This window comes from Candoia aspera, chromosome 18 (genome assembly GCF_035149785.1).
Source record: "Candoia aspera isolate rCanAsp1 chromosome 18, rCanAsp1.hap2, whole genome shotgun sequence".
NCBI classification, from domain to species: domain Eukaryota; kingdom Metazoa; phylum Chordata; class Lepidosauria; order Squamata; family Boidae; genus Candoia; species Candoia aspera.
The window spans coordinates 4654741-4679599 of NC_086170.1; the positions used below are offsets into that span (position 1 = coordinate 4654741).

The 24859-nt window shown below is 47.9% G+C and overlaps 1 protein-coding gene across 1 annotated transcript in view; it reads right to left on the reverse strand.

Moving 5' to 3' along the window:
• Window positions 1-1183: 1183 nt before the first annotated feature.
• Window positions 1184-24859, reverse strand: part of EPHA8 (EPH receptor A8) — a 38210-nt gene continuing 14534 nt past the window's right edge. The window contains exons 3-16 of the mRNA XM_063317431.1: window positions 24449-24604; window positions 20012-20347; window positions 15585-15709; window positions 13774-13936; window positions 12883-12979; window positions 12087-12154; window positions 9836-9961; window positions 9546-9731; window positions 8698-8759; window positions 8104-8313; window positions 6979-7128; window positions 5740-5930; window positions 3773-3928; window positions 1184-1593 (exon numbers count right to left, since the gene is read on the reverse strand). Coding sequence (XP_063173501.1) covers window positions 1479-1593; window positions 3773-3928; window positions 5740-5930; window positions 6979-7128; window positions 8104-8313; window positions 8698-8759; window positions 9546-9731; window positions 9836-9961; window positions 12087-12154; window positions 12883-12979; window positions 13774-13936; window positions 15585-15709; window positions 20012-20347; window positions 24449-24604 — 2141 coding nt within the window. The 3' untranslated portion in view covers window positions 1184-1478. The remainder of the gene's footprint in view (window positions 1594-3772; window positions 3929-5739; window positions 5931-6978; window positions 7129-8103; window positions 8314-8697; window positions 8760-9545; window positions 9732-9835; window positions 9962-12086; window positions 12155-12882; window positions 12980-13773; window positions 13937-15584; window positions 15710-20011; window positions 20348-24448; window positions 24605-24859) is intronic.

Here is a 24859-nt window from a genome sequence, read left to right on the forward strand (position 1 = left end):
AAGGACCGTCTCCATTCCCTCCCCACCCCCAGCAGCCTAGCAAAGCATCATCTGCTTCCCACCCCATGTCCCCCCATTACACAGACCCGGGGTGGGTTCTGGAGACCAAGATCTGTCCTGCAGTGTCTTCTCTTCTGGTCCCTTGGAAGCCTCTTCCCATCTTGCCCTACTTCCATGAAGGCCTCCCCTTCGATGCCGCATCGGAGCAGGCTCAAATGGCTCAACCCGGGTTCCCCGCTGCGCTGAACATCCAAGCGAGCGACGCCAAACATATTGCCCTGCTTCAGAAGTGAAAGAACAGCCTTCCATAGGAAGGATACTCACATAGGCCAGATCTGAGCTGGTGTTTGCCCTGCAGAGGTGGCAATGGGTTTATTGCATGCTGGAAGAGCTCCCCCATTCCCCAGTCCTGTGCAGATTCGAATCCGTGACCTTCCCTATGTAATGTCCATTTTTCCTGTTTCTGGAGCTCTGCTTGTCAGCTGTGGATGGAAGATGCAGATCCCTGAAGCCTCCCTTGAGTCGCTCAGGAGGGTGGCGAGATGGCGGTTTGAGGGTCTTTGATTGATCGGGACCCCCAAAAAGTAAGAATGATCTGGACTGAAAGAGACATTCTCATTTGACAGGGAAGAAAGCCATGTCTTTTTTTCTTGACCGGTTCAGCATTTCGCCCCTGAGAGATCACGGAATACCCCCTAAGTGGATCATCAGGGACAGCACCAAGGATGATGGCAGCATCAGAATAAGACTTAGAATGGAAAAATGTCTCTCCCTGGGAAATGCGGCCACAGGAACACCCCGTGGCCTCGAGAAGCTTTGTCCCACCTGATTTCAGAAGAAGAGGTTGGGGCATATCAGAAACTTGCTTTTCTCGGCAAGAAAGGGGAATTTTCTAGGGGGCTGGATGGGGAACCTGAGTTGGTGGGCTGAAATCCAGTGCTTGACAAACTGGAAGGAATGCAGAGGCCTGCAGAGCAATCCGTGTTCAGCTGCTGGTGGGTCACGTTGCCCACCTCTGAAGGAAGGGGCAGTTTGAGGGAAAACAGTTGGAACCCTGTTGTGAAGGTGCTGTTGAGGGCACGGATCAAGAATTATTGCAATTGGTGGCTTAAAAAAGAACAAGTTTCTAAGAATCCACTGTGGCCACCTCTGTCTCCATGGGAGCCCCACCCCGCTTGATCATGGCTCTCTGCTTCTGTTCACAAGGAGAGACCAAGTTATTGACCTACTGGGGAAGTTGAGTCAGAAGAAGTCCACCTTCGGGAAGAATGGTGCAGAACAGGACCCGGCCTGTTTCTGGTGGGGCCTGGCCCCCTTCAACCTCCTCTCTGCTGAGAGGGGCGGATTGTTCTGAGCAGCAAGGTGGAATCCCACTGCTGACACCACAAACAGGGTCCGACTAACTCCTCGGTATGGTTCCCCGCATGAAACCATCCGAACAAACGGCAGTGAGCAACTTGGTCACAGAAGCAGGCCCGTCACAGGGGTCTTCTGCAGCCCATGGTGTTGAGAAGCTGGGACCTCATGATCTGGATGCTGGTCAGAATCTTTCTCTGGTGCCCTGTGAGGCTGATTCCCAAGTTTTGCACGTCCCTGGATGAGAAATAAGGGGGTGGGGAGGGGGAAAGACAACAAGAATTAGCTAGAATGACTTGATCCTACGGCGAAAGGGCTGAATGTTGAATGAATGTCTCCAAACATTGCATTCTCCTGCTACAGAAGGTTTGCTTTAATGCTCCATGGCTGCATAAAGAATCACTGGGGTTTTCTGATTTTTTTTTCCCCTATATTACAAAGGGGAAGGAGCACTGGCATTTTGGAATAAAAAACAGTGCAAGCGGACTGAGGTTTTGCAATGAAGTCTAAATGCATCTAATTCATATTTAATCGTGTCGGCTTGGTCCACGTGCTTCCAGAGTTTTGGGGTGCAACTCTCCCCACCCCTCTAGGTAAAGGTAAAGGTTTCCCTTGACATAAAGTCCAGTCGTGTCCGACTCTAGGGGGCGGTGCTCATCTCCGTTTCAAAGCCTTGGAGCCGGCGTTGTCCATAGGACACTTCCGGGTCATGTGGCCAGCATGACTCACGGAACGCCGTTACCACCCCACCCCTCTAGAACTACCTCTTTTCCCCTGTTCTGAAAATCCCACTGGGATTTCTCTTGAGGTCTTTTGTCTGGACTTTAGGGAAGGAAGGGAAGTTAGGGGCCTTGCCAGTGAATGGGAAGAAGATTGTGCGATGGACATCTGGACCGAAACATTGCACACCCCCTTCGGTTGCTTTGTGGCTGAATTAAGTGCAAGATCCAGGATCCAGATTAAAGATTGCTGGTCTCTTACCAAAGAAGGTGTGAAAGATCAGAGTCATGTTTCTCAACCTTGGCAGCTTTAAGACGGCTGGACTTCAACTCCCAGGATTCCCCAGCCAGCAAGGAAAACACTGGATTGAGATTAGGACTGGAAAACACTGGATTAGAGATTAGGACTACAGGAGAAGCCATCACTATAGTTCTTTCTTCAAAGTCTTCGTGGGCCCTGATCCTTCTGGAGCCCACCTAACACTAGGGCCTGCTGATAGCACCTAAATGACAAAGCTAACCCTGGTTAACTTTCTAGGAATGGCTAGAAGGGAAGAGGGCAGGTAAGCAGGTTGTGTAACATCTGCATTTTCTCCCTTTCCTTCAACATCTCTTCAAGACAGAGCAGAGAAGAACCAGCATCTGGCCTCCAGGGTATCAGCTTGCATTTATTTACTTGGATTTTAATCTTGCCAAACTCTGCAGAGATTCATGATGGCATATGGCAGAAACTCCTCTGGATGGCCCCTGAGAAACAGCCTGGGGGGCTTCATGGAAGGAATCAAAATATCAGGCCTTAGAGAGCTTCTTTTCCCCAGATTTGGGGGGAATGGGGGGGAAGGGTCTCCGAGAGGCACTCTGCAGATAAACTATTAACAGCAATGGGCTGGCTAGTAGTAGGAAGGAAAAAACTAAATCAGTCTTATCTTTGGGGGGGGGAGTTGATATCCTTCCTTCCTCCCTCCCTTCCTCTCCCCTTCCTTCCTTCTTTCCTCTCCCCTTCCTTCCTTCCTTCCTCTCCCCTTCCTTCCTTCTTTCCTCTCCCCTTCCTTCCTTCCTTCCTTCCTTCCTTCCTTCCTTCCTTCCTTCCTTCCTTCCTTCCTTCCTTCCTTCCTTCCTTCCTTTTGATATAAGGGGAGGGACCAACTATATTTAGTGATCTTTATAACGTGCCAATGGAATGATTTATAGAAACAATGTGATTTTGGTTTAATATAGAGTAAGGGATCGATTATGGAAAATTGTATATCCTTGCTGTTAAAAGTCAGAAGACCCCTCTTTTTTGTAATTTTTAAAAAAAATTCTCTTGTGTTTCCACACTTTTTTAGTTTTCTTCTTTGTAGTTTTTTTCTTTTTCTGTGGCTTTTATTTTTGCTTGAAACTTAATAAAATTCGTATTTTAAAAAAAAAAAGCAATGGGCTGGCTGGGATGGGGGACTGACCCTCAGTAGGGTTCTCCAGCCTGGAGGGTCCCCACCTCAGCAGCATCACAGGCATCTTTTATTTCTTCAATGCAGGATCGGGGTTGGACTAGATGACCTCTGAGGTTCCCTGGTTACAGCAAAGCCCACACCCCCTGCGACTGTTTTCAGATTGGCTCAAATCTAGAGGAAATGTTGAGTTTTATTGGATGGTTCCCTACCCTGGTGGTGTCTGCGTGTGTGTGAGCTTGCAACGGCTTTCCCGTGCAGACTTACTCGATATTCATCCGCATCACCATGCCGAGGGTGGAATAGCCCCCCAGGGCGAAATTCTCCTGGTACCGTCCCAGCCGAATGGAGTCCAGCCACTCTTCCACGGAGCCGCAGTGGGTGAAATCGATGTGGCCCCGTTCGGAGAGTGTTTGGGTGAATCTGCAGCCCAAAGAAAGGGGGTGAGTGGAGGGGGGGGGCTGGCTGGAGCGCCCTTTGCAGAAGGAATGGGGTGGAGGCAAGGCGAGGCTATGGAGGGGTGGTCCTTCTTTATGCCAGATTGCTTGCTGATAGACTTCTCCCCCCCAGGGAGGTTCCATCCAATACCTCTTTCTTTGCTCTGCCTTCCTGAGGCCCAAGGAAATGGAGGAGTGAACCCACATTTGGAAAGGAGACTTTTGATCGTGGGTTATGATTTGACTAACTGGAATGGCGCCTATCCGGTTGTTTCGTTTCATTTTAAACACTGTTCTCTGTTTGGCTGTGTATAATATCCTGGGTAGTTTGTAGTGTCCTCCTGAGTCTCTGGCCACAAGGATGTCACCTGCAATGTGATGTCATGGTGCACAGTTGGCGTTGGCTGCGGGCATCCTGACATCATTTGAATGGATGGACAGGCTTCACCTGTTGGATCACCCATGCTGATCCCTTAAGCCATAATGTCTTTATTGGTTTGGGCATTGCAGCTAATGTAGCGCAGCAATGGTGTTTCGTTAACCCTGATTTAGAGTTTGTGTTAACGGGGAAGGTCAGCCGGAAAATGCAAACCCGTGACAGGCATGTGGAAAGGGCACGCCATGGATATCCACAGGGTATGGTCAAAAAAGTCAAGATGGCAGCCATGACGGTGAAATCAAAGCATCAAAGCATTGCACATAAAAACAGGCAGGGCTTTGATCACACCGTTGTGGCCGCCATCTTGACTTTTCTGACCCACCCGGCAGACCTCTATAATCTGTTCTGCTGGATTTCCTATCAGAAGCAACAATTCTCTTCCCCCTTTTTAAATAAAGTCTCTTTTCTCTTTGCAGACATGCAAAACAAGCTAATTCTGCAACATGTTCTGGAACATGACTTGCCAAATGAACATAATCTGGGGTGCATTTTGTCCGATGTTCTCATTTCCTAATTTCCTAATGCTCTAAATCTCAGCAACTTTAAGAGGTCTGGACTCCAACACCCAGAATTCTCCAGCCAGCATGCATGGACTTCAATGTGTGGACTTGATGCTGGCTAGGGAATTCTGGGAGTTGAAGTCTGCACACGCTGGCTGGGGAATTCTGGGAGTTGAAGTCTGCACACGCTGGCTGGGGAATTCTGGGAGTTGAAGTCTGCACACGCTGGCTGGGGAATTCTGGGAGTTGAAGTCCAGGCATCTTAAAGTTGCTGAAGTTGAGAAATCCTGCTGTAAAGCTCATACATGGGCCATGTGAGTATTTGGAATGAATTTTCTGAATTTTCAGCCCAAGAAAGAGGGTACTTATCATTGCTTAACTTTAATCATTGTTTTTTCACGAACGAAAAACGACAGGAGGGCGTAGCCAAACTTGGCTGATCTTGGAGTCGCTGGACTGGGTTAATGGCTGGGATGGGACACCACCAGGAAGGGCGCAAGCTAGATTTTTTTTTAAATCCATTCAATCATGTCCGATTCTCAGAGACTGCCTGGACGAGGCCCTGCAGTTTTCTTGCCAAGGTTTTTCAGAAGAGGTTTGCCCTTGCCTCCTCCTTCCCAGGGCTGAGAGAGAGGGACTGGCCCAGGGTCACCCAGCTGGCTTCGTGCCCAAGGCAGGACTAGAACTCAGGTCCCCCAGTTTCTAGCCTGAAAAGCGTTTCTGTGGTCAACAGGAGTCCAGCTCAATTCAAGGCAGCTTGATATGGGAAATCCATGGTGCATCTTAGCCCCTCTTTTCTGAGATCAGCCTTGACTGAGGCCTTGACTGCCTGCTTCAGCCACATTCACTGCCACTTACCGGTTGACCGTGGCTGTGCATTTTAAGTTTTGCGGGTTGCGGATCAGCTTGTCCAGGACGCTGAGAATTTGGGAGAAACGAGGCCTCTCGTTGGGATCTTTCTGCCAGCAACTCAGCATCAGCTGGTGCAGGGCTACGGGGCACCCCATAGGAGCCGGGAGCCGGTAGCCTTCTTCCACTGACTGGATGACCTACAAAGATGGTTTGCCAGCCTGAGAATCAAATGCTGGAGAAATCAAGAAAACCAATTTTTTTGCGCCTTCAGATAAGCTGGGGAGAAAGTTAAGCTTCTTTGCGAGAATGCTTAACTTTGAACCCAAGTTTTCTCTTCTCTAAAAACAAACTCGGCCTTGGCTCTTGGGTACGCATCAGAAGAAGGATAAAATTAGAACAAGCTGCTCTAAAAGCAGGAACAGAGGATGGGATAGACCCTGCTCTCTGCTGGAAGCTCGGATAGGCAGTCCTCGACTTACGACCACAATTGGGACTGGAACGGTTGTTAAGTGAGTCACGCCCAATTTTATGACCTTTTTGCCATGGTCGTTAAGCAAATCACTGTGGTTGTTAAGTGAATCCGGCTTCCCCTATTGACTTTGCTTGTCGGAAGCTGCCTGGGAAGGTTGCAAATGGCAATCACGTGACCCTGAGATGCTGCAATTGTTGTAAATACATGCCAGTTGCCAAGCATCTGAATTCTGATCATGTGAACACGGGGACGCTGTGATGGTCGTAAGTGCGAGGACCAGTCGTAAGTGTGAGGACTGGTCGCATGTCACTTTTTTTCAGCACCATTGTAACTTCGAATGGTCACTAAACAAATGGTCATAAGTTGAGGACTACCTGTATCAGAATGGCAGCAGTGCATCGTAAGGCACTCGTGCGATCATGGTGCTGCAAAACAATGACGACATTCTGGTCTGCATGGCATCACGCCCCTCTGGGGGCCCACACAGCCTCATTCTTGCTAAACTATCTGAGCTATTAGTTGCCCAACAGCTGGGGGAAAAATACACCTGGATTTGAACAGCGGGGCCAGAACCAAACTGAAATTCAATCCCCTTCCATTGATAGGGAAGAGAAGTTCGTGCCGGTGAATATATAAGATAAATTCCTGTTCCTGTAGTAAAGCAACCATTTGGAACAGGCTCAACGGTGCTGCACCCAAGGCTCGTGGGGAACGGACAGCTCGGGGTCTTCAAGTCTGAACCCCCAGATTACAGACCGCCCCCCTCTGCTTACGTCCTGGTTGGTCATGTTCCAAAATGGCCGTTCTCCATAAGCCAGCACTTCCCACATGACAATGCCGTAGCTCCACACGTCACTGGCCGACGAGAACTTTCGGTACGTAATGGCTTCGGGGGCCGTCCACCGAACGGGGATCTTCCCTCCCTGGAATGCAAAGAGGGTTGGACTAGATGACCTCTAAAAGTACCAATCTCCCCCCCCATCTCCTTCACAGCCCAAGAAACTAGGGAGGGTCCCTTCTGAGCCTCTTGCCCCATCCACTATCCAGCTGAGGGCTCAACTGCCTCTTATCTGACCATTCCCTTGGCAGCGTCTCACATACCATTAATACATCTGATGCAAAGGCATAGTTGGGCCATTTGCACAAGGACACCACCATGCATGTGAGAGACCTTCAAGGGGAGGTGTCATTCCTTGGTTACGATGCATCTTGTTATGACACCTTCTTAATTGTTCATGGACCCATAGGCACTGTTGCATCTCAAGTCAGAGAATTCTTGGGGGGGGGGGGGACAACACATGGCTTGGAATACAACCAGCATAGGAACTTTCCGAGCCAGACGATTGCAAGCTTCCTGCAAGCAGCAGCAGCAGACAAGGAGAATAGAGGGACCGGTTCAGCAGCATGGGAAGTCTATCAGATTCTGAAAAACAGCTTGTCCTTTAGAGGATGGTTGGAAGGGACAACATGCCACGTTGCATGCCGAAAGTCCCAGGTTCGATCTGTGGCATCTCCAAATGGTGTATAAGCCACATCCGAGGGATTGCCAATTGCTTCTCAGTCTGATAGGCTGGCCTGTTTGGGCTAGACGCTGATAAGCTATCCTATTTTGCCTACACTGGCAAAATAGGTTAGCCTGTTTTACAGTAGATGCCTGTGCTCTAAAAGTTACTGGGATAATTATATGCTGACAGATGAGGCTGACTGAGAAACAAGAAGATCAGGAAAACATAAGCTGGGGGCGGGGGTTGGGAGTGCACAGAAACAGGGAGAGGAAAAGAGAAAAGCAGAAAATTTTCAGAAAGCCCAAGAAGGCAAGAAAGTTACTATCGCAATCCGGTATGACTTTAATCAAGTCCATAAGGCAGCAAGTCGCTGTATGTCAAGAGAACACTTACTGTGGTTGTATAAGCAGCATCTGGGTTGTCCTCCAGGATGCGGGAGAGGCCAAAGTCAGAGACTTTGCAGACCAAGTTGCCGTTGATGAGGATATTGCGAGCCGCCAGGTCACGGTGGACGTAACCCAGATCGGAGAGGTAGTGCATGCCAGCACTGATGCCCCTGAGCATGACGACCAGCTGGAGGACTGTAAATTGCCCATCGTGTTTCTGGAGAAAAACCAACCCATCTGGGTTTCTGGTGCACTGGCAGCTCACTAGACATCATTTAATTGAACAAACTATGGGCAAACCAATCAGGGAAGAAATCAAGGGGAGAAAAAACTGATTGGTTAGCTCCAGGGCTGCTGGAATAATCCAGAGTACTGAAGGGAGAGGCCAATAATGGAGAGGGGAAATTCAGAAGTCCATTTTCACAGGAAGTCCCTTCCTGGGGAAGAATTGGAAAAGCAATCCAAGCCAATCAGCTTAAGGATTATGATTTTGGGGTTACGGGGAAGGAGGACAAATTGGCAGCTCTCTGGCCTCTCTCCAACATGCACACCTCTGCTTGCTCTTTTCAACCTGGAGCACTGTGGTGGGAAGACATCTTACCCGGAGGAATGAATCCAGAGAGCCGTTCTCCATGTACTCGGTCACAATCATGATTAATTTGCCTGTGGGAGACAAGAGAGAAGCAACGAGAGAAATCGGATCACTTTGATAGCTTCCTCTGGCAGTTGGCAAGGGTTCAAGCTTGGTTAGAAAGACCTCCCAGCCCATTTACTGGCTGGACAAATCGAGCCGGGAGTGGACTCCCTTGAGTTATCAGGGGCTGGGGCTCAGTGAGAGCTGATGTTGGCTAGAACTGGTACAACTCCTGGCTTAAAGCCTCAAAATCAGAAGCCCTTAGTTTTGCTCTAGAATTCCTTCTACGAGCTCAGGAAATGTATTTTGGTTTTGGCCTCAGTCTCTATATCTGCAAAATGGGGACAATGGCCCAGATGGACTTTGCAAGTCATTGCAAGGGGCAATACACATGAGGACTTGCTATCTCTGCAAAGGGATGAATCCAGGCACTCTGCAGAAAGGGGCAGGACACAGATGCTGTCAGCCTTGCCAGGTAGACCAGACAGGACGCACGGCCAGATGAGCTCATTCTACTTTATTGTAAGGCTACATTAACAGAATCTTGCCAAGTCTGAAAGTACAAATCTCCCGCCGTCTCCTTTACAGCCCGAGAAACCAGGGAGGGTCCCTTCTGAGCCTCTTTCTCCAGCCCTTATGCAGCTGAGGGCTCAGCTGCCTCTTATCTGACCCTTCCCTAGGCAGCATCTCTTCACCCCATCTCCCAAGCTCTTTCTCACATACCATTACAGGTGCATTGCCAGATTTTGCTGAACTACAACTCCCAGGATCCCTCATCAGGAGCCTCATCAGGCCCAGCCCTAGCAGATACCTACTTTTGGTGACCACCCCTTCCAGATGGATAACATTGGGATGATCAAACCGGGCCATGATGCTGGCTTCGCTTAGAAAGTCCCGCCGCTGCTGTTCCGTATAACCAGATTTCAGGGCCTTGACCGCAACGGGCACCTCTCTTTTTCCAGGGATCTTCAGACGGCCGTAGCAAACTTCTCCGGATTCACCTGACAAGTGAGAGGAAGGGAGATCTCCAGTTCAGCGATCAGGGTCTCGGAAATCAGGATGGGCTGTTCCAAAGGGTCCCGTAGAGAGGAGAAAGAGGACGCACCAGAGCCGATGACTCTCTCGATTTTAATCCGCGAGGCTTCGATTTCCCGCGTGACCTCATGCATGGCCTGGCAGGGGTCTTCGTAGGTGTGTGATTCCACGTAAAATTTAGACTCAGGGAACTTCACTGTTGGAATTCAGGGAGGGACAGGTGAGAAGACACAGAAGCAGGTGCAGAAGATGGTGGCTTGGTGCTTTGGCAAGGCCCAACGAGTCCTGGCTGGATTTGCAAAGCCTGTGCTGGAAACTGTTCTTCAGCCTGGGGTCACATTTCGTGCTATTCTAGGACCCCCGCCCTATCGACTGCAAGGGACCGCAAGGGTCAGCCAGTCCAACCCTCTGCCATGGGCAGGAGGACCAACCCCACCGTCTTTGAGAGGTGGCCGACCACCTCTTCTTGAAGACCCCACAGACGAAACCCACAACTTTCCCTGACAGACTGTCCTGTTGCTGGGTAGATTCTAGCCTAAGCACTTTTTTCTTACATTTCAACAAAATCTAGGGAGCTACAACGGGTATTCATCAGCTTGGGTCCTTGTTTCTGTGACCATGGAAGTGACTTCCTGACCCTTGGAGGAACCTGGACACAGAAAACGTGTCTCTTCTCTTCTCCCGATGGGACATGCCAAGTGCCTTCGGCCTTGGAAATGTGCTGCTGCCCAGGGTCACACCCAAGACGCCAGGTGCGAATCACCCATGCAGAGTGCAGAGTGGAGACCTCCCATGTCTATAAGAGGATGCTGCTTCTAACACTGACAGAACTGTGTGGGCGTTTCCAGCAGGTCTTGGATGCAAGACAGACAGACAGACAGATAATGATACATGATAGAGAGATGATAGATAGATAGATAGATAGATAGATAGATAGATAGATAGATGGATGGATGGATGGATGGATGGATGGATGGATGGATGGATGGATGATAGATGATAGATAGATTGATTGATAATAGATAGATGATAGAGAGATGATAGATAGATAGACAGATAGATAGATAGATAATGATAGATATAGAGATATATATGATAGATGATGGATGAATGGACAGAGGGAGGGATGGATAGATGATAGATGATAGACAGACAGACAGACAGATAATGATAGATGATAGATAGATAGACAGATGATAGATAGATAGATAATGATAAGATGATAGAGATAGATAGAGATAGAGATAGATATATATGATAGATGATGGATGAATGGACAGAGGGAGGGATGGATAGATGATGGTCAGATGATAGACAGATAGACAGATGATGGATGGATGGATGGATGGAAAGACAGAGGGATGGAGGGATGGATAGATAGTAGATAGACAATGGATGGATAGCGAGACAGAGATAAGGAGAGGGAGGGAGAGATGGATGGATGGATGGATGATAGATAGATGACAGATAGATTTGGTCAGCTGGGGATTTGAAATCTTTAATAAGGCATATACAGCCTGACCCACCCACACTATTCCTTAGTTCAGCAGAGAAGAAGGATCTTTGCAGAAAACGGTGTCACCCTGATTTAGCCGTGCGCCACCAAATTTTCCAATGTGTACTCAGTGTACAGTCAATTCTCATTATTCACAGAGTCCCTATGTGTGAATTCACCTACTCGCTCAAATTTATGTGTAACTGCAAAATCAATATTCGCAGCATTTTCGCAGTCTTTGTGGACATGCAGAGGTGAGAAATTAGAGTTGCCTTGATGCACCTGTTCCCAGCTGAGGTTTCAGTATTCTCTCATTCAGTGTTTGCGGCAACTTTTCAGAGCGTAACTACTGCAGATAATGAGAACTGACAGCACAGGTCGTCCTTGTTTAGTGACTGCCTTGTTTAGCAACCGTTCGCAGCTACGACAGTGATGAAAAAGTAACTTGGCAGCTAGTCCTTGCATTTACAACCTTCGCAGGAGCAAAGGAAGCTGAAGTAAGATCCTAAGCACAGTTGTGGTTTTGCTTAGTGACTGCTCTGCTTAATGACCAAGTTGCTGGTCCCAATTGTGGCCGCTAAACGAAATCATCCACCGACATGCAGAGGGGCGAAAAATTGGAATCGCCCGATGCACACATTCCCAGCTGAGAACCAGGGACCCCACAGATCTTCTCTCAGCACAATCCCATTTAATCCGGAATGTCCTGTTCCAAAGGGACAAAACTCCAATATGAGTTTGGCATAGTGGGGCAGGCCAGAAAACAGTTTGTGTGCAGAAGTGGATACACACCGAGGCAACCAAATGTGGTGGTTGTTGTACTTACCCTGCCCGTTCTGGTAATGCATTTTCTCTTCATCCGGATCTTGGAAAGCCTTGCTGTATCCACAGTGCCTGGTACAGGCAGAATGGGATGCTTATTGACAAAGTGTTAACAGCACCTTCTGTCCCCCTCTGCACAAACAGCCTAACAATCTAAGCTTGAACACCCATTGGGATGGTTTGGGTCAAGGACACCCAGGAATGCTTGTGGTAAAAGGCATTCAAGGACCAGAATCAAGTAAAATAGAGAAAATATGAGTTGGCTCATTCTAGGAATATCAGTCAATCGAGGTTAGAGAATGTACGGCCCTTCAGACACAAGCCAACACCAGCTTCCTGTACAGTGGTGGTTAGGCTGGTTGGCGCTTGCTGAAAGCCATCGTTTGGAAGGCCCCATGTCCCACATCCTTGCCGTAAAAGGAGAAGAGAAATATATAATGCATTTACATTACAGGTTGTATTATATTAGAAGAGGCATTCCACAATGGAAGAGGCATTCCATATTGGAAGAGGCATTCCACAATGGAAGAGGCATTCCATATTGGAAGAGGCATTCCACAATGGAAGAGGCATTCCATATTGGAAGAGGCATTCCATATTGGAAGAGGCATTCTACATCGGAAGAGGCATTCTACATCGGAAGAAGCATTCTACAATCTTCCTTTCACAGGGCAGAGCCTATTTAAAAGATCCCTTGCTAGAGATGTAAGATATATGTGATTGAGGGCACGCTGTTGGCCTGATGTGTACATCTGGAAGAGACCACCGAAATCAAGCATGGCCACAGGGGAAAAACCTACCTTTTCTTGCAGACGAGGAGCAGAAGCAGGGCTACCAAGCCACTGATGAGTGTCAGGCAGATCCATACAACCATCATGGTGTCATATTGGGGAGCTACTGGGAGAAAGAAAAGAGGGAATTTGAGCAACATGAGCACCAGCACCGGTCAATTTCCCAAAATGTTGCAACAGGGTTCTTGAGGCCAGGAAAGAGATACCAAAAACAGAAGGAGAAACAAAGAAGACGCTGCATTTGGGAACAATTCTTGCAAAAATAAAGGAGAAGGTAAGAACTGGGCACCTACAGGTAGTCCTCGCTTAATTACCACAGCTGGGACTGGAATTTCAGTTGCTAAGCAAAGCGGTCACTAAGCGAATCTGACCTGATTTTACGACCTTTTTGTGGCGGTCGTTATGTGAATCACCATGGTTGTAAAGCAAACCACATGGTCATTAAGCAAATTGCACGGCCACCCACTGATTTTGCTTGCCAGGAAGGTCGAAAATGGTGATCACGTGACCATAGGACACTGTGACAGCCATAAATGTGAGGACTGCTTACAAATCAGTTTTTCCAGCACCGTCGTAAGTCTGAACCATCACCAAACGAATGGTCATTAAATGAGGACTACCTGTATTTGCAAATCGCATGCAAAACGGGGTGCAGTTGTAACTGCCAGTGAGCACAAGCAGGATGAAGGAGGCAGGGAAATATCACTGTTCCAGAACCGGCATCTCTTCCCAGTGCTTCCAAGCTCCCCTTCTCTTCTGAAGCGGTAGTTCCCGGTTTGGAATTGGCTTTCCGATCTCTTTCTGACATGCAGTTGCCCTCCGCAAAAACGGCTTCGGGAATCTCCACCTCCACCGCCCCCCCCAGCTCTATTCTCACCCCTCCTCCCTACTTTATCTCACTTGCTTTGGCTGTTTCGACTTCTATTGCTCCGCTGAACTTGCCACAGCCTGCCGAAGTGCGGGCTCGGACCTGGAAGACGTAGCGGGTGGCCGGTTTCAAGCCAAAGACAGTGGTCCTGTTGCCTTTCGACTTGAGGGTGGAATAGCTCTGCATTTCTTTATCCTGGGGAAAGAGGAGAGAGCCCTGGATTTGGGGCCAGAGACCCCGTCTGATTTTGAGAGGGTCCGTCCATCCACCAAGGCTGGGAAAAGGGGGGAGGAGTTGATTCCCAGCCCCACCCCTGGCAAAAACACCCGCAATTTGAAGACTTTCTAAAATGGATTTTGGGGTTGTTTTGCACAAGCGGAGGACGGAGGGCCTGTCTTCATGCAATCCCGACATTGCAGCCACACTCCGTTTTGCATGCGCTGTGATTTAATCAGTCTGCATCTGCACTGGAGGGTGGGGGACCTCCGTGCAATTACATTAGCATTCTTTCTGGGCTCACGGTCTAATCAGGGCTGACAAGGGCTGTAAATTGCAAGAAAAATGGAAGCCGAGAGCTGGGACTGACGGTGCCTCCCCAGCAGCTAGAAGAACATCAGGAATGACAAGCATGGAAGGGAAGAGATGGCAGGTTGCCAATGCATTGGTGCCTGCAGGGGTGCAGGGGACGAAGACGTTGGGAAGTTGGTTATACTTTTACACTTCTTATTGTTAAGCGGCTTGAATGAGTGGGTTGATCGAGACACACACAGAGTTTTCATCAGAGATCAGAAATAAACAATGACACAAATGATAGCATAATAAATACCAAATAGGTGAAAATTGGTTAAAAGAATCCAAATAAACTTCCTTCCTTCCTTCCTTCCCTCCCTCTTTTCCTTCCTTCTTTCCCTTCCTCTCTTTCCCTTCCTTCCTTCCTTCCCCTTCCCTCCTTCCTTCCTTCCCTCCCTCTCTCTTCCTTCCTTCCTTCCTTCCCCTTCCTTCTTTCTTACTTTCCTTCCTTCCTTCCTTCCTTCCCTCCCTCTCTCTCTTCCTTCCTTCCTTCCCCTTCCTTCTTTCTTACTTTCCTTCCTTCCTTCCTTCCCTCCCTCTCTCTTCCTTCCTTCCTTCCCCTTCCTTCTTTCTTACTTTCCTTCCTTCCTTCCCTCCCTCTTCCTTCCTTCCTTCCTTCCTTCCTTCCTTCTCCTTCCCTCCCTCCCTCCCTCCCTCCCTCCCTCCTATCCAGCAGTCCTCTATCCAGCCATCCTTCATTCCATCTTTCTATCTACCTAGCTACTTACCTACCTTGAATGGGTAAAAAGATGGGCTGTAAATTGAAAAAACACCGTAACAAGAAGCAACTGCGGGCACGGGGCGCAACTGGGCTGGCAACCCGGACTAAGGACGGACTCTTAGGGAAGAACCCTTGCAAAGCCCCCCACTTCAGCCAGGCCCGATATGGCCGCCTGCTGGCCGACGGGAACGGAGGAGGCCTTGTGGTGGGGGGGCTACAAAGTCGCTCTTCCAAACGGCGGTCCGGCTCAAAAACCTGCCAATGGCTCGATGGAGCTCTGTTTGAAAGCGCCGACGAAAAACACAGCCCCAGCGGGAAAAGCCCATCAAAATCCCTTGGGAGGAAAAAGCTTCCAAAGTTTATATCCGGGGTGGCAGGGGATCACCTTGCGCAGGGAGGCATGGCCAAGCTCCCATAGACTGGAGGCTTCGGAAACACCCACCCGTCCCACCCACGCGTGGAGGGAGCAACGAGAGGGAACAAATTTACAGCGGGGAAAATGGCCAAGACGGAAATCCCTCCGGATCCAGAGGCGGCGGCTTTCCTTCTCACCTTCTCGTAGTATTTGATTTCGTACTCCAGGATGATGCCATTGGGCTGTTTGGGCTGGCGCCACAGGAGGGTGACGCTGTTCTGGCCCACGTCCTGCTGGTCGATTGCCAGCACTTGGGAAGGCGCTGCAGGCAGAAAGAAGAGAGCATCTCAACGGAGGAGGAGCCACGCCCCCACTCACTCAAGGTGGTATGCAAATGAGGGGGTGGGGTCACGGCAGCTCAACAGGTAACTGTACTCCTTGGAAGCCAAGGGGCCACAGCACCCACCTAGCACCCAGCCTGCACCACTGCATGTTCTCCCAAGCGTGCGCACACCTTGATCCTAGAATCATGGAGTTGGAAGGGTCCTCAGAGGCCATCTAGTCCAACCCCTACTCAGTGCAAGCAACTGCTGGCATGCTGACTCGATTTAACCTGGGGGACAATTTTTTTTTTCCCAGATTTAGTTAGGAAGGAAAACCAGAGGAATTGTCTCTCCTCATCTCCGGTGAATTTCTCAGCTGACTTATTTATAGCTCCCTCTCTCTCCAGAAGCACCTGGAGCAGGGTTTCTTGGCAACTTTAAGACGGGTGGACTTCAACACCCAGAATTCCCCAGTACTGAGGACACCTTACCCCATGGCTTCATGTGGAGGTGGAATAAGAGTGCAGCGAACTCTGCAGCACCCCACACAGTAGGGGCTGAGGGTGGGATCTCCCCCCAGTAATCACCACCAACTGGAATTGACCCTGGAGAAAGGAGGAGAACCGGCACAGGTCCATGCCGACCATCCCCACTCCCCAGAAGGCTACTGTGGTCATTGGTCTTGAAAGCCATCAAGAGGTCCAGCAGAGCAAGGGTGGATGCACAACCCCCATCGGGCTCACCAGAGATCATCCAAAAGCACAACCAATCCTGTTTTCATCCCATACCTGGGCCTGAATCCTGACCGTCCAAGGTCATCCAAGGTCCTCTGAAGCGCTTGCACAACCACCTTCTCAACTACCTTCCCCAAAAAGGGGAGGCTGGATACTGGATGAAAATTGTCCAGTATGGTGGGGTCCAGCAATGGTTTCTTGAGGAGGGGGGTGAACCAAGGCCTCCTTAAGAGTTGAAGGAAGAACCCCCTCCCTCAAGGAAGAGTTCGCCACCACTAGGACCTACTCACATGACACCCCCTGGGTCACTTTAACAAGCCAGGAGGGGCATGGATCTAAAGAGAAGGTGGTTGAACCCACAGCCTTGATCACCCTGTCCACTTCATCAGGTCCAATGAACCGTTCCCAGATAACCAGGCTAGACTCTTCCCTGGGCATCTGCTCTGGACCACCATCTAACTGGGAGCAACTTTGTCCAACAGATGCTGAACAATTTTTTCCACACCGGCTGGCTGGGGAATTCTGGGAGTTGAAGTCCACACCTCTTAAAGTTGCCAAGGCTGAGGAACATTGCTCTGGAGTATCAGTGGTGATACTCAGTTGGACCCAACCCACGTTCCTCGCGAATGAGACCTTGAGGGTTACAAGTCAACCAGGAATGGGCGATCCAGATGTTTCTGATCCACAGTTCCCAGCAGCTCCAACTTTTGGCCATGCTTGGCTAGGAAAGGAAGTTCAGCCCTTCTTGAAGGACCACAAGGTCATTGGCTATGCAGTGTCTCCACCGTTGCCTCTCCTTGTCCAAGAATGTTCTCCCTTGGTATTTGGTGGTTAGAAGTTGGAGAACAGATTTTGATCTGTTCTTAGAAGAGCTTTCAAGTTTATTTAACAGTTAGAGGTGGGGAAGTTGCTGAGGTTGAAGTTGTCCCCAGGAATAAATCTTTCCATCTTTCAGTGCCCACCTGGGCTGCTTTGAGCTGCCAATTTTAGTGTTTGTGGAGGGCTCCCAACACTAAAATTCTGCGAGGAACGTCTTCCGTTGGGACTGAAGCCAAGAGAAGGTAGTAGGGAACACAGGACCATCTGTCCCTAAATCAGGACAGGAGCATCCCACCCTTCTGAAAATCATAAAAATGGTCTCTCCCTTTGAAAAATCTTTTTTAATAAATTCTCCCTTTGCATTGAATGAAAATAGTAAAAATTAAGGAGGAGGCTTTTTCTGCACTTCAGGAATCTGGGCTTTTTTTTTTTAACCTGTTCCTTCCACGGGGATAATTTCCCTCCAAGCAGCAAATCTGAGAAGCCACGTAGACCGAGAGACAGATAGCGCGATTGCATCCCCAAGAGACAATCGCTGTAGAGGTAGCAAGATGGTGAACGATGCAGAACGTGTTTTCCATTTAATGCAACAAACGCAAGGTGACCTTGGTGCATGAGCCAGTTATCTCTATCCTCGTTTTTTTTTTTTAAAAAACATTTTTGCTAATTAAGTAAAACAAACAAGGAAAAACAAAGATGGAAAAAGATACACCCACAGACATAAAATGAACTTTACACTGGAGTGAAGGGTAGAATGAAAATATGATGGCTATAAAAAAAAAATTTTTTTAAAGTTTTTTGAAAAGAGGCAAAATAGACACCAAAAAGATAGATCGATTTTTTAAAAACAATATTTTGAAACAGCATTCTGGTACAGGTAGTCCTCGCTTAATGACCACAATTGGTACCAGAATTTTGGCTGCTAAGCGAATCTGACCCGATTTCGCAACCTTTTTTGTGACGGCCGTTAAGCGAATCACAGCAGACATTAAACGAACCACGTGGTTGTTAAGCAAATCATTCAGTTACCCGTTGATTTTGCTTGCCAGAAGTCGGCCGGGAAGGTTGAAAATGGCAATCACAAGACCACGGAATGCTGCGACGGTCCTAAATGCAAATCGGTTGCCAAGTGCCCAAATCATGATCAAGTGACCGCAGGGACACTGTGACAGTCATAAGTGTGAGGACCAGTCGTACGTCAGTTTTTTCAGCACTGTTTTAAGTCCAAATGAATGGTTGTTAAGCACAGACTACCTGTAAAGCCGCTCTCTTTCCCCCACCCGGCGTTTGTTTGTTTTTTTCTGAGCCACTAAATTGCTACTTAAATATTTTATATTATACTCTGGATATCTGCAATTATTGCTCATTTCTATTTGGGTCATTCTAATTTTTTTTTCTATTTGGGTCATTCTAATTTTTCTGTTTTTTTAGACAGCCTCAGTCCTGGTCCCCACATGGTTTTCAAAATCTTAGGTTGAACCACCAAACCTGTCTGCAATTTTTAACTTTCTACAAGACAGAACGGAGAAACAATTAAGGACAGGAGGGGAGAATAGTCTGATTAATTAAAGTGAACTTTCATGAAGATGACGTGGAAATGAAACACAATGTCACTGCAGGTTTTGGGGTGCAACTGCTGGCATGCTAGTCAAAAGGTATGTGTGATTCTCAGCCGAGAAAATATGAACTTCTGGGTTTAGAAAACGCAGGCCCAATGAATTTCTCCTCGTCTTCCCCTTTTAATTGTTTTTCTCCTCTTGTCCTACGGAATCAAAATGGGGCTTTGGGTGAAACTTTGCAACATATTTTCACACGTTGCACAACCTTACACATTGGTTTGCAGGGCTCGCGTGGATATTTTAGAGAAAAACTGAGATTGGAAAAAACCAAACCAAGCCACCCACAGAAGTGAGGGAACAGCTTGGGGTCATCAGAGAAATGTTTAAAAAATGGCTTAATAAGGCTCCAGCAGTGAAAACTGCCAATCCACCATTAAGAATTATTGGGAAAGCGACTGCACATAAAACAGGAAATGCCATAAAGCCATTAAAATCTTCAGTGGAATGTTATGCGCAGTTCCGTTTGCATCTGGATCCCGTTCTTCCTGGCTATTAATAATAGCAATTAGGCTGAAATTAATCCCACCAGAGCAGCCAATGCTGTAAATGATTGCCATTAATAGCTACAATTAAGGCCGCAATCTTATAACAGACAGCTACTGAGCAGGCCGGGGACTGATTTGATTTGCAACATGCGAACACAGTGAGTATATGAAATAATTCCTCGCAAATCTGGCCAGACGCCATGCTCGTTGGTGCCTTTGCAACAGACGCTTGGAGGGGGTTCTCAGGACCAGAAATGTTGATTCTGGACTATTTTCCTGGAAGAAGGTGATGGAGCAGGAGTTGAAAGTCACAGCAGAAGAGAACATATGTAGCTCAGGGTTGAGCTGTGGTGGTGGTGGAGGAGGAGGAGGACTGGAAGACGGAGAAGGAGAAGGAGAAGGTTGGTTCGAAGACAGAGAAGGAGGAGGAGGAGGCCATTACACCCGCACCAACACTGGCAGGACAAGCGACTGTATATAAACAGGGAGCAGACCATACATTCACCAGCACTGATGATGTTCCCTAGTTGAGTAATGAAACATCTGCAAGCCAACAATCCAGCTCAGAGACCATCAAGGACTCCACAGTTAAAAGTTAGTTTGCGTGGGGTGGGGTGGGGTGGGGTGGGGACACCTTCTCCTACCTGCCTGATTTGTGGTGATGTTGACGGCCACAAATCTTGGGGGCTCACGGCTGAGGTCGGAGACACCATTGATGGCCTCTACCCAGAATGAATAGTTGGTGTGGGCCAGGAGATTGGAGATGGATAGCGAGCCTTGAGCCAAATTCATCTGCTGGGGGAGGAAACGGATCCCGGCCCCACAGACCTCGCACTGGCCCCCGCCCCAGATGCAGCGACGGCAGATCACGTTGTAGGAGACATCTCGGCGTCCTCCTTTGTCCAACGGAGGTGCCCACTCGAGGGTCACTGTGGTGCCATTCACGCTGGAGAGCAGGTTCGTGGGAGCAGAAGGAGGACCTGGAAAGGTCAGAAGGAGCCAAGAGTCAAGGTGGAACCCAGTGGGAGAACTGCAGTCACCTCGAAGTCCAACTTCAAGGGCAGCCTCCTCCCCATCTCAAATTCCCACTTACAGATGAATTTACCCCAAGCTTTCTCAATCTCAAGTCCCTCCAGATGTTTGGGATGGGAGCGTTCATCCCTCCCCTGGTTCTATGATCAAGTCTGAAATGGTGTCATGGTGGATTTATTTTCATTTTGATTCCTTTGGCTTCAATCCCTTGTCTTTTTGTGGAACCATTCAAATCATTTCAAAGACCTGGCCGAAAAGCAGGGTGGGAATCAAAGGGTGGATGGTTGAACCTCATTTCTTTATGGTTTGCCTTGCTGGACCAGGCTGAGGTCACATCTCAGAGAGAACCCACTATGGACACCTCCCTTCATCTGCCCCCTGGCGATGAACTTCTCTAAATTTCATTTGCTGTGGAATGCAGTAGGAAGAGCTTTGTTGCTGTGACGTCTTGCTAATGACACCAAGAACATCCAAATGGGAAAGAGGACACTGGATTCCAGGGGGTCCCTCAATTTAAGGTCAACTCTCAGATTAGATTCTTTCAAGTGCATTCACACAACACAGCTTGGTTTATTTTAACCTCAGTTAGTGTAATGGTATGTGAGAATGACCTTGGGAGACTGGGTGAAGAGACGCTGCCTAGGGAATGGTCAGATAAGGGAGGGCAAAGCCCACAGCTGCGTAATGGGCGGAGAAAGAGGCCCAGAAGGGACCCTCCCTGGTTTCTTGGGCTGTAAAAGAGACGGGGGAGAATTGTACTTTCAGACTTGCAAAATTGATGGCAGCTTTACCAGGTAGACCAGACAGGACACACGACCAGATGAGCTAATTCTACTTTATTGTAAGGCTACATTGGCAGAATCTTGCAAGGCTGAAAGTACAAATCTCCTGCTGTCTCCTTTACAGCCCGAGAAACCAGGGAGGGTCCCTCCTGAGCCTCTTTCTCCACCCATTATGCAGCTGTGGGCTTTGCCCTCCCTTGCCTGACCCTTCCCCAGGCAGCGTCTCTTCGCCCCGTCTCTCAAGATCCTTCTCACATACCATTACAAGTGCATTGCCAAGTCCTTCTTACAAAAGAGATGGTCTGTTACTGTCAGCCTTACCAGGTAGACCAGACAGGAAACACGACCAGATGAGCTAATTCTACTTTATTGTAAGGCTACATTAACAGAATCTTGCAAGGCTGAAAGTACAAATCTCCCGCCGTCTCTTTTACAGCCCAAGAAACCAGGGAGGGTCCCTCCTGAGCCTCTTTCTCCACCCGTTATGCAGCTGTGGGCTCAGCTATCTCTTATCTGACCGTTCCCCAGGCAGCATCTCTTTGCCCAGTCTCCCAAGGTCTTCCCCACATCCCATTACAGTCAGGATGGTGGACTTTTTTTTAATTTTTATTTTTGCAGCCTGCGCAAGCATGTTTGCTTGGCTGATCAACCCATGGATCTGCCAACCCAGAATATGGGTACTGTCAGAGCAAGCAGATTGTGCAAATGCCGCCTGAAGATGCAGGCAGGGACACTAAGGTGGCAATTCTGTGCTGGAAGAAGCAGTTACTCTAATCGTTTTCAACATCCCTTCCAGCTATGCTTGGGCACTAACATGAAAGCTCAGAAAGATTTGTGTGCGCTGGCGCACAAATCATAACCGCCATTCCTATTCTGAATTTTAAATGAAGCCCTCTTAATACATAAACATGGAACTGCAATCTTGAAATACCCAAATAGTTCACGATAAATTAAGGGGCAAATTTTCGGTGGAGGACAGGTGTTAGAAATATGCCCGGGGTGGGAAAAAGGAGAAATCTGTCTCTTTTCTTACTTTTGCTGACATACTCTATCAGCTGCCACACCTTTGCACGGCAAAGATATTTCATAGCTCCCGGGAGAAGGATTTTGAAAAAAACCAGTTGACAGGTATGAGCAGCAGAAGAAAAGACATCAGGAAGCTGCAACGTGGGGTCACTGCTGGACTGTGGGCTTGTGAGCTGTTCTGTACAGGCAGTCCTCACTTAACGACCACAATTGGCACCGGAATTTCAGTTGCTAAATGAAGCGGTCATGAAGTGAATCTGACCCGATTTTACAACTTTTTTTTGCAGCAGTCATTAAGCAAACCACCACAGGCATTAAGCGAATCATGCAGTCGCTAAGCAAATCACGTGGTTCCCCATTGATTTTGCTTGCCAGAAGCCAGCCAGGAAGGCCACACATGGCGATCCCGTGACCACAGGACACTGCGACGGTCATAAACGCAAATTGGTTGCCAAGTGCCCAAATCATAATCATGTGACCGTGGGGATGCTGCGATGGACATAAGCATGAGGACCAGTCATAAGTTGGTTTTTTTCCAGCACCGTCATAAGTCTGAACTGTCACTAAACGAATGGTTGTTAAGTGAGGACTACCTGTATGTACATCCTTTGCACACACAATTTTACAGCTTTGATCCCTGGTTGCTAGTTTTTAAAAAACGGGGGGAAATTCTACCTGGACTCTAAGTTACTCTTTGATCCTGCTGAGAATCTGACTTCCTAACCTTGATGTGGCTGTATTTGAAGGTGGTGGTCCTACCCCAAATCGGTGGCTGAAAATCTTTCTCTCCCCAGTCCCAATTCAGAGGTCAAATGCTGGCTGGGGAATTCGGGGAGTTGAAGTCCACGCATCTTAAAGATTGAGAAACACATGTCAAGAAGGTTTGCGAGGATAGTTTTGATACTTTCCACGCTGTTAAAAAGTTCCCACGGAAATATTTGGCTTTCTCAATTTTTCTCCTCCAGAAGAAAGGACCTTGGGTTGAGGTGGAGAACGTCTACAGCTTCCATCTTGCAAGCTGTCCACCATCTTAAAAGATGAAGTAATGGGAGATGCCAAGATTTAACTAATTCATTCATTGAGTTATTTATTATTAATTATGTGTCATCTTTCCTCCAGGACATCAAGGTATAGATGTTCAGCTCCCCCAAATTTATCACTGCAACGACCTTGTGAATTAAGTCTGTGTGAGTGACTTTGAACATCGCTTAAGAGCCCAAACTCATCCATAATTACCCCGTGATTGGTTAGGGACTAAATCTTGCAGATCATAATCCAATGCTCCAACCATGGATTTATATCATTTTCCAAATCATTTGGATTTGCTAAAATGTAGTCCAGAAAAAAAAAGCTTGGGATGTTGTTTGCTGTTTTGATTTTTACAAAACGCCAGTGTTATTATTTGATACCCTGTCCTGCTGTTTCACAAATGGTTTTTGGGTGTACTGCAATCCAAGAAAACATAGAAAAAAATGTGGTCTCCTAATCCCATGAATAAGAGGGAACTTCTTAATCATCTGAATTCTTTATAATTTATAAAACTATAAAACAAAGTTTCGTCTTTGTTTTATAATTTTACCAGCTGTATTGCTTCAGTATTGGGCAAATCCTTAGCGTCTTTTAATTAAAAATTGCAGGAACAGGGAAGGGGAAGGAATGAAGCTGAAGGAAGATCCCACTGGAAAAAAACACAGTTGGGGAATTTGTAATTGGAAGGGAAATGCAATTGGCGAAGCTGAAACTGGGAAATTTACAGTTGGAAGGAAGATGTAATCGGGGAACTTGCAATTGCAAAGAAGATGAAATTAGGGAAAGATGTAATTGGGGAACTTGCAATTGCAAAGGAGATGAAATTAGGGAAAGATGTAATTAGGGAAATTGCAATTGGAAAGGAGATGTAATTAGGAAAAGATGTAATTGGGGAACTTGCAATTGGAAAGGAGATGAAATTAGGGAAAGATGTAATTGGGGAACTTGCAATTGGAAAGGAGATGTAATTAGGAAAATATGTAATTGGGGAACTTGCAATTGGAAAGGAGATGAAATTAGGGAAAGATGTAATTAGGGAAATTGCAATGGGAAAGGAGATGAAATTAGGAAAAGATGTAACTGGGGAAATTGCAATTGCAAAGCAGATGAAATTAGGGAAAGATGTAATTGGGGAAATTGCAGTTCGAAGGGAAATGCAATTGGGAAGGATGAAACGGGGGAATTTATAGATAGGAGGAAGGAAATACATACGTGTGCAGGCTGCCGAAGGGGGATCTTGTGCTGCTCGGTAAAAAGTGCTTTCACAGTGACACACCTGCGCAGCCTGGGTCTCAGAATAGCTGTGCGAAGGGCACCTGGCACAGGGCTGGTCTCCGGGGGAAGACTTATAAAACCCCGTTTGACAGGCTGGAAGAGAAGGAATAAAGAAAGGCATGGAATCTGGCATGGATGTCTCCTGCGACCAAGACACAGAGTCTGGATTCCCACACAATCCCCCAATCGCAGGTTCACAAACCACAGCTACAGGTAGTCCTCGACTTACGACCATCCCTTTAGCAACCGTTGAAAGTTACAAAGGAGCTGGGAAAAGTGACTTGCGACCGGTTCTCACACTTAACAACCGTTGCAGTCTCCCCGCAGTCACGTGATCAAAATTCAGGC